At 31.0% G+C, this 10,353-nt stretch overlaps 1 protein-coding gene and 1 long non-coding RNA gene across 9 annotated transcripts; both read right to left on the bottom strand.

Annotated features, from left to right (window-relative positions):
- Nucleotides 1-1,202: 1,202 nt before the first annotated feature.
- On the bottom strand, nt 1,203-2,410 carry LOC128281702 (uncharacterized). Its single transcript, XR_008271963.1, has 2 exons — nt 2,367-2,410; nt 1,203-1,381 (listed from the first exon to the last, which is right to left on the bottom strand). It is a non-coding gene; the product is annotated as an uncharacterized LOC128281702 (long non-coding RNA).
- Nucleotides 2,411-3,244: 834 nt separating this feature from the next.
- Nucleotides 3,245-6,981, bottom strand: LOC108488395 (nuclear transcription factor Y subunit B-1-like). 8 transcript variants are annotated; one of them, XM_017792672.2, is made up of 7 exons: nt 6,623-6,686; nt 6,130-6,381; nt 5,211-5,340; nt 5,009-5,014; nt 4,817-4,897; nt 4,639-4,677; nt 3,245-3,536 (listed from the first exon to the last, which is right to left on the bottom strand). In XM_017792672.2, exons 1-7 carry the CDS (start codon nt 6,655-6,657, stop codon nt 3,489-3,491), a joined length of 591 nt encoding a protein of 196 aa, XP_017648161.1. In that variant the 5' UTR covers nt 6,658-6,686; the 3' UTR covers nt 3,245-3,488. The 8 variants fall into 8 exon arrangements, 1 of the variants encoding a protein (XP_017648161.1); XR_008272547.1 differs by lacking the exon at nt 6,623-6,686 and adding an exon at nt 6,784-6,981 and having other exon boundaries at nt 4,817-5,340; XR_008272544.1 differs by having other exon boundaries at nt 4,817-5,340; nt 6,678-6,980.
- Between the last annotated feature and the right edge of the window lie 3,372 nt (nt 6,982-10,353).

Consider the following 10,353-nt stretch of genomic DNA (forward strand, 5'->3'; position numbering starts at 1 on the left):
ATTATTAATATATCTGATTATATATATTTGTATGCGTAAGATTATTTGCATTTATGGTTGGGATTTGGTTATGAAGAGAAGGAAGTTCGATTCGACAATTAAGCTGCATTAATTTAATTTGGTAGTAAATCCGCAACATTGTTAGCAACTTGACTGCTTAACATAAGTGTGGCCAATGACCACTTTAAGGTGTACCGATTGGATGGGTCCACCATAACATAAATTGATGAGTAGTGGATGGAAGGGTCTAGTGAACCCTATTTGGTGTACAGGATGGGCGAAGTTGGTGGGATTGGATGGTTAGGTGGGATTTACTTACACTAGTCACACTTTTATGCATGTCTTACATATATGGATGGTGTAACAATTGTGAACTGAATTACTTTATTTGATGAGTATGTTTATCATGAATTATTGTGTTTTCTATGATTATGATCATCTGTTTGACTTTGCTTAATTACATTTGTTTTGGACCCATACTGAGCGTCGTAGCTCACCCCCTTAGTTTACTCTTTTTCAAGTAACTCTCGTGGTTAGGTTCCAGACTTAGCTAATCGGAGGTTTCAGATATTTTCGTTTCGGTTTGATTTTAATAAAGTTTTTCCTAAGATATAAGATTTTATGTTCATTGGGACTTGTAGATAAGTTTATAACCCGTGGTATGGGCTTTTGGTTTTGAACTAAATTGAGATTTCATGCATGGGTTTTAGTTTATCTAAATGCTATTTTCTTTAATAATCACTCAGCTTTTTAGTAATAAATTTTGGATTTTCGTTTAAAGTAAAATTTCAAAATTTTCATTGCAAAATTGATTTTAGAACTTCAGATTACAAAACTCCTAAACAATTTGATTGCAAAGTTCATACTAGTGTTAAGTTTTAGTTTTGGTCACTTAACTAAAAAAGTTACAATTTTGTCAGCGAACTATTCGAAAGTTTTTTATTTAAACCGTTGGGCTGTTAAAGTTGATGTTATATGGCTTTTTCTATTTGCATTGCTTGCACTAATCGAAAGTTCTTGCAACACCCCAAAACCTAGCCTAAAAGTTTCGACCAGATTCTAGAGGTCACATTGGCCACCGAGATGACTCAAAAAAAAAAGTCGTAAAGTTATCTTAAAACCAGATAAAAATACTTCTGTAATAGATTTGGAATCAAAATGGATTTGGTAATCATGATGTTGAAGTAATACGACATAAAAAGTATAAAAAACAATTAAGTTAACTTAGACCAAAAATCCCATATCGTACTTTACCTAAAGTTATTTACAAAACCAACTAAGTCAGAACAAAGTACTATAGAAAAGTTATTTAAACAAACCAGAACTAAATATACTGAGATTCTTTGATTTGCTGAGTTTGAGACCTAACCTCGTGTTTTACCTGAAAAGAGGAGATTGAGGGAGTGAGCTACGAAAGCTCAGTGTGATTCTAAAACAAATGTAAATAAATGATGTTAAATGAACGATCAAGCACAAAGAAATATCAACAGTTCAGTATATCTATACATATTGCATATGTTGTTGGCAAACGATCAAGCACATAGGAAGTTTTACCATCAATTCAAATAATGCAGTTAAACTGGCAGATCAAACTTCCTTCACTTCGTATTCATATCCCAACCACAGATGCAAATGTAATTAATCGAAACAATACATATATTTAGAATTAGTCGAATTTATTTTTAGATACAGAATCAATACAGATATACAGAATCAGACATAATTATTTTGAATAACGAATTCAATACGGATATACAGAATCGAAGACACTAGTATTTGGATACAAAATAACGGAACAACAACATACATAATTTCCAATTATCACATCCAGATATTTTTATATGACAAATTCAGTATAACACAGCAATACGCACTCATGTGAACAATAAATTAGATATTATAAATGCATATACACCGTGTAATAGGGCACAAAACCTTGTGATTAAGGGACACGCTTGTGTGAGCAAGCAATGTAACTCACTTTCAATTTTCCTAATAGGAGTCACACGGTCATGTGACCCACCCTAGACCGTGTGATATGAATTTAACCTGATATCTAAGCAGCACATGACCATGTGAACCGCCCGTGTGCGGCACATGGCCATGTCAACCGCTCGTGTGATCCAAAAACCACCCCCAAACTTATGCAAAACACAGAGATTCAGCCACAAATCACCTCTAAATACGAAGGTTCAAGAACACACACTTGAAAGACGATTACAATGCACAACAATCAACAGATGTACCTCGACAAACCAATCTGGAACTCGATCACACGAATATACAAAGATTACAAAGATTTCCCGATCGTAACAAGATAAAACAATTCGAAGACAAGTGACTAAAATGCAAATAATCATACTTACCTTTTTCCCTCTTGGAATCCTGATTTAAAGAACAAGCAGCGAACAAACGAAATCTTGTGAAACAACAATTGATAATAGGTTTGGAAAAAAAGTGAAAACTGAAGAATAAAGGAGAAAGAAAAAAAAAAAAGAAGTGAAAGAGAGTGAGGGAAGGTGAGGGAAGTTTATTTTTGGAAATTCTTTAATAAAATCAGAATAAAATTAAATTAAAATAAAAGATAAAATTTAAGAAATCTTAATATCTAAAAATAAATTTCTCACTTTCACACACACAGGGATTCGAACACGAGACCGAAAAAAATAGAAAAACTTAACCATTGAACCACTAAACTCAACATTATTTCTAAATCACAAAGAAAAAACATAAAAGTCTATCCAAAACTACTAACTCATCCTACAAACCTTAATTCTTCTAATCCTTATTTTGGGGTGTTAGAGTTCTTTTTCTCCTTTTCTTCTACAATTCCCCTTTTTTTTTCTTTCATAAAACAACTTTATACATTATGAATCTACAAATCAAAATAAAAATAGCTTTTTTTCTTCAATCTCTATCATTGACCATCAAATCAACTTGGATATAAAGTATGTTATTCTACTTGTCAATGGATATTGATCCACCATACTCGATCATCAAATCGTCACTTAGAACTCACCGGCAAAACATTTAAAAAAAAAGTCTAGTGACTTAAATAAAAACTTTTAAATAGTTCAGTGACCAAATTGCAACTTTTTTCCAGTCAAGTGATTAAAAGGAAAACTTACCCATAATTTAGTGACTACTGGTATTTACCCTCTCTAAAAACAATACAAATATGAAATGAAATGAATAACAAAGTTTAATTAAGAAATTAAAATGGTGCAATATGGACAAGAACGTATCATTGAAAGATTTAAATACTAAATGCAAAGCAATATACCATATTATCATATAAATAGCTAAATTTACAGCAACTTATACAGCTCCATATTACCTTAGAACAAGCTAACAAAAAAAAAATTCCCCAAAGTATTTAGCTTTGCATAATTAAGATTAATTCCCCATTAAAGATCCTAGAAGTGTTTGGATTAAACAATATAACCAGCCCTAATACTTATGGAAGTGGTAGAGGAAGCTCGGATCAGCTACTCGTTGCCTTGCATGGAGGGGACGATCATATGATGTCCTTGTGCCTGTAAAGGAAATCGAACCATTGAAATACAAGTGAGAAATACAATTTTGAGTTCTTGATTATGCATCATAAAAACATGCATCATACATGCAACTGAAACTTATCAATGTCTTAAATCTTCAAGGGACATGGTTGGTGTAATGTTTGCTTTAAGCACATTGGTCTGAAGCCTTTTTGACACGAGATCTATCAGATCATAACTATATTAGCTCCCAGTTTGGCCGGACAGGTGCTATCATGCCATTGTGGAAACTGGGAATTAATATTAATATTACATGAAAATCACATCATATGTATGACAATAAAGCTTCTGGTAATGTTAGGTGCAAAATCACGAAGCGAAGTAGCTATCCAATCAATCAAATTTTAGTGAAAATTATACTATGTTAGGTGCAGAGTCCCATCCTCATTGGAGAAAAAAGTTACCTTGAAAGTAGTCTGACGGGAAAATTATGGTGTGCAATGCTTTAGATATTTCAATACCTCATTTTTCAAGGATTAGTTAATATACTTTTTGGCACTTATTTTGATACATGTTTTTTTTTTCACTTTGGTAGTTGAACTTGACAACTAGATTTATTTTGATCATTGAACTTGAAAAAATAAAAAAATTGATGAAGTAACATCCGGAGATTGTGCCACATCAGCACTTGAAAAAGTGAACATAATGACGTAGCACAATCTCAAAGTACCACATTATCAAATTTTTACATTTTTACAAGTTAAAATAGACCTAATTGTCAAATTTAAGTATCAAAATAGACAAAAAAAAGTATAAAGATCAAAGTGAACCTAATTACCAAATTCAGGAGCAAAAAATTGCATTAACCTTCAAGGATTTATGCAAAAATTATACCTTCCAAGATTTTTGCACTGGTGAAGTAATCAGGGAAAAGTTTATGGTACAAAAGTAACCAAAATGGAAAGGACTTGAGGGACAGAGACTAAGATACTTAGAAAATTATCAAGTATGTTGGACATGAATCTATGAGTTATGAAACATTAATCAACAACATATTCCATCTTTGCAAAAAGAAGACAACAAATGGCCAATTTTGTAGTAAAAAAAGCCAAATATTAGAGAGAGGGAGAAAGAGAATTACCTGGGAATTAATATAGTTCAATGATCCTTGGATAGGAAACTGCAGGATTCATTCACCACCAATGCACAAGAGACATGGTAATTCAGTTCAGGACTTTACAGAATGCTTAAACAAAAACAGCCAAGTGTATCAAATTTAGGCCAAGAACAAGAATCTAAAGTAAATATCATTGTTTCACCTGTGGGTTGGGGACAGCAAGAACTCGAACTGCATCTCTTTTAAGAGGCACTTCACCCCTGATTGATCCCTTAGCATCACCCTGTCAATTGGAATGTTTGCAGTTAAAGGAGACACTGTCAAAGTATACAAACTACACAATATATATATACATGTATATATATATTAGCCATGAAAAAGAGAGTGTAATTACCTCCAACTGTGCATCATGATCATTCCAATAACATCAACCCCAAGAAGGTCAAAAAGAAAGAGTCAGATTAAACACCAGGCAGATATGAAAATGTCAAGAATAGAACAAAAAATTCTCATCTATTCAAATCTTCTAGCCTAACAGGTTCTATGCTATGAAATATCAAAAAAATGGATCAAAAGTTAAAGCTCCATTTACATACCTCTCTGTACCTGGCCAGATATATTTTAAGTGGCTCAATATAGTCTTCAAAGCCTAATGTTGCCATTGCCCACAACAAATCATCTCCATTAATTGTCTTCCTCTTCTCTTTCTGGCATTTATCACTAGCCCTGCAAAACAAACAGACCAAACCATTTTCACAAAGGCTAAACCTGGATCCCAATAAAAAGCAATCATAATTAATAATAATGAATAACCATTTGCTTTGAAAACATCAACAAGCAAACCTATAGAGAAAAGAAAAGGGATCATTAAACACTATGCTTCTCATGTAAACTATAAACCTTACCCCACTCAAATATCATTGAAAATGTGAATTAAAAAACACTAGGTCCCAACTTTCCTATCTAAAAGTGCATGCCACATAAGTCAAACAACCTTCACCATTCAAAAGTTTAAAACGCCAGTCAAACTTCCAGCTTTTGTGAACACCAGAAAATCAGAAGATGTCAGAAAATAAAGCCAAAGGTCTTATAATCACATCTCCAATGTCAGGAAACACCAAAAATAACCAAATTTACAATTCATAGAAATAAGCACAAATGTGAAACACTATATGGCTAACAAATGTACAGTTCATAATGAAAAGTGGCTCACAAAAACACCATAATGTACACTAGGACCCTATGTTTCATAAACACACCAAAATCACATCCTAAAAAAAAGTAAACTTTTACCGAAGTAAAACAAATTATAGTCAAGCCACTTCCAACTTAATGCTGGAATTCAAAACACAAATCAAATCTCTCAAGAATCTTTACCACTCCATAATTAAAAAAAAATACCAGGTAAAGCTTACATCTTTCCAAAGGATATCACAACTATAAAAAGTAAGAAACCAAGAAAAGAAAAAGTTCCCAGAAATATTAATAAAACCCCAGATTAAGGAATTTACATACTCGCTAGTGATGAAGCTGATGAACTCAGAAACACATTCTTGAACAGTTTCTTTAGCATCCTTAGCAATTTTGCCATTAGTAGGCAATGCTCTCTTCATGATTCTGCTTATATTGGCAATTGGAAGGTAACGGTCTTGTTCCCTCACAGTTGAGTGAGAACTGCACTGCTCTCCACTCTCATGACTCCCTTCTGCTGGACTCGTTGGCCCCCTTGCCATACCATCCGCCATGTCCTTGAATGACCTTAGATCACTAGGAAAATGAAAATGAAACATATTAGTATCCATCAATTTTTTATAAAAGTTTTAGCAAGTAAAGTGAAACCAAATGCATATTTATATATATATATATATATAACATAACCAAAATGCATCTATCCATCAGTTCACACACCATCCATACAAAAACCTCAAATAAAAAAAATTCTTTGTACTAAATTATTCTTTTAACAAAGAGAAACCCAGATACCCATATGTAAAAATAGGCTACATACATACTATACCATACCATACCATACCATATATACATAAAAAAATAAACTTACGCACTGAGAGAACAAAGAAGAAGATACTAGACTTAAACAAAGAAATAAAGTAGAGAAATGTTATTTTTATTTTATTTTGGCGCGAGAGGAAGGGATTGGAGGAGATATACTAATGAAGGAAAGAGTATCTGACGATGGAGAAGAAAAGGGAACAAATGAAGATTGGGACTATTCTTTTTTTATTTTTTGCTTTATATGATTTAGTATAAAAACTTTCGTTTTGGGTTTTATCAAAAACCGTTGGCTTTTTCTTTTAAAAATGAAAACTTTTTGATGGTTTCTCAATGAAAAGAATGAAGTTCTCATCTTTATAGTATCAGTATTTCTGTATCAACTCAAACACACCCACGTTCTTGGGCTGTTTATGCTTCCTTTATTTTGTTAACCCATCAAATCAGACTTTTTTCTTTTCTTTTTCCTTTTTAATGATATTACCATTCCCTTATTAAAATCAAGTTCTTTTTATGTATAAATAAATTATAAAAATACCAAAATATCACAAAAAGTTAAAAGTATCATTTTCCCTCTAAATTTATAAAAAAAAATATTTTTGACATTAATTTAATTTAATTTTTGTGGCCTTTTAACTTGAATTTTTTATTAAATCATCTCAAAATAAATAGAAAAGTTAACATTTATAAACTTGTTGACGACACACATGGATTGGCATATAAATGACACGTAAGCATTTAATTATTTTTAAAATTTTAAAATATATTTTAAAAATAAATTTAATGATTTTAATTTTTAAAAATATTTTTAAAATTTTAAATTTTAAAAAGTAATTAAATGTTAACATGTCATCTACGTGACAATTCACGTGTATGTAATATCAACAAAGTTACAAAATATTAATTTTTCCATTCATTTTGTGGTGATTTGACAAAAAAGAGTGAGTTTAAGGCTAATAAAGATGAAAAATTAAATAGACGACTAAAATAACTTTTTTGTAAAGTTGGATAACCAAATAAGTTGTTATTACTTAAACATTTTCATCTAAGAATTAACTATCCACCGAAAACCTAGCTATTAAAATATATACTCAAATGAATATTATAGATAAAAGTACCATTGAGGCCCCTGTACTAAGAGGTGGATTGTATTCTGCCCCTCTGTTAAAAAAATGAGTAGATTAGTTCATATACTTTAAATAAAAAACCAAACTAATCCTCTATTAAAATTTCTATTCATTTCTATTTTTAGGTGATGACATGACTAACGAGTCAACTAAATATTGATACGTAATGTGCCATGTATATCTCATATTGATGTGATACATTTTTCTCACATCAAAAAATATTTAAAAATAAAAAAATTTCAATAATTATTTAAAATTCACATCCAAAATGAACCTAGACAAATGGTTGTCCAAGTTCATCCTAGACGTGATTTTTAAATATAATAAAAACATTATAGTGAATTATTTTAAATCTATTAAAATTTATAAGTAATTATATTTTTTGAAATTATTTAAAAATTATTAAAAACAACATACAAAATGAACTAGGACAAATGGATGTCCAAGTTCAAATGAGCTTAGGCAACTATTTGTCAATATTCATTTTAGAGTTGTTTCTTAAATCATTATTAAATCATTATAGGAAATTATTTAAAAGATATTAAGAATTATAAGAAATTAACAAAATAGTACTCACTAGCTTGATTAACTAAAATATCAACTTGATTAAGAAGATACATGTGAGTCTATGGGTATATTTGAATTCTTTAAACATGCTAAATGTGTATATATATTTTATATATTTTAAAAAATTAAAATTTTAATCATTATTTATAATTTCTTACAACTCTTAATGGTTTTAAATAATTTTATAATTATTTAAGAAACCACCCTTGAATGATCCTTGACAATTGAAGTTCATTCGAGTTTAGACAATCATTTGCCCATGATCATTCGGATGTTATTTTTAATTTTTTATTAATATTTAATAATTTTAAAATTTTTAATTCTTAATAAATTTTAAATAATTCTCTTTGATATTTGATAGTAGAAATGAAAAGAATTTTTAATAGAAGGACTAATTTGCTTTTTGATATATGTAGAGGGGCTAATATGCCCATTTTTTTAGTGGAGGGAGTAAAATGCAACCTGAGTCCTAATACATCCTTTAGTTCTAGGTAACTTATATACCAAAAAAAAAAAATTTGAAAAAGCCAAATCATCACTTAACCGCACATAAGGATGAAATTTTTAATGGAAGGGCCAATTTGTATTTTTTTTTTGTAATGTATAGGGGCTAATTTTCCATTTTCTTAGTTGAGGGAGCAAAATGCAACCCGTCTTCTAGTACAAAGGCCTCTATGGTACTTTTATCGAAGATTGTCACATCAATAAGTTATTAGTTGAGCTGATAGCATTTCACCTCATTAAAGTACGAATATAAGTTTGAACCTTGGAACACACATCTATTGAAAAAGTGTTAGTTTTTAAATGCTCTTTGCCATATAGGGATTAACTAGACGTGGAAAATAATGATGTAAGTTCAAGTCCACTAAAGTGCATTATCCTCCTGTTTATGGGTTGTGGAGGCGCTAACATTGTGTCCAATGACCTTGTCATAAGTGTATTACCCTCATAGGATATCCTTATCTCTTTGGGATAAATCTGCTCTTCCAATATGATCTTATTTTATCTCATGATAACCATTATATCTTCCTTCATGAAAATTTAATTACTATCAAATAACAATCAAGTCATTCATCACAAAGACGAACAACCCATGACCATGTTTACTTTTCATCTACCATGTACTACCAATGAGAAGATATCATTTACCCATATCTCGGGCTATAAATTCCACTATTTTGAATTACTATACATACTGACAAAGATACTCAATGCACTAGCTTTCAATTCTTTATTTATTTGAACTCAGGTTTTTACATACATCAAAGTATACGAGTCACGCGTATATAGTCTGTCATCCACTCAAGATTAAAGTATGCCGTACTTTGAATGTTACAAGTGAATAAATCCATAAATGGATTCAGGATCTATTCTTCTTGGGTCCAGTCTGATGTATTGTCAATCAAGCCAGTCACATTGATATCTCTATCTTCTAGGAGTCATCCACTCCGATGTCTAAGACAAGGCATCTCTCCAATTGGACTTGATAGACTACATATTAGACTTTCAAGTGGTTTGTTCATCAGATTCATCTACTAATACAAGCTATCCTTTCGTATTATGATTCGACTACGTAATACCACTTAATATTAGTTTAAATATTAGACAATCAATGAGTCAATATTTACTTCTATTTTGCTTTACATGCAAAAACTATGTGAGAACAATATAAAAATGATATTAATGTAATTTATGAATTTTATTAACTAATCTATTTGAAAAAATTACAATACGCAAAAACCTGTCGGGAGTCACGATTTGCTTAGCTTGGAACTTCCACAATTTGGGTAACCCACAAGTAGAGTTAGCTCCGAAGGAGTTGGTTGGTACTAATAAGCCTAATTTTTTATTTCTTATTGAAACGCTTGTTCATTCTACTAGGATTGAAGAGTTACGTGTTGCTTTGAAGTATGATTGTTACTTTTGTGTGGATAGAGTAAGCAGTGAAGGTGGTCTGGTGATGATATGGAATTCAGACGAAAAGGCGAATGTGATAGGCTATTCCAAAAATCAAATTGATATGGTGGTGGAAGGG

This window comes from Gossypium arboreum, chromosome 10 (assembly GCF_025698485.1).
Source record: "Gossypium arboreum isolate Shixiya-1 chromosome 10, ASM2569848v2, whole genome shotgun sequence".
Lineage (NCBI taxonomy): Eukaryota > Viridiplantae > Streptophyta > Magnoliopsida > Malvales > Malvaceae > Gossypium > Gossypium arboreum.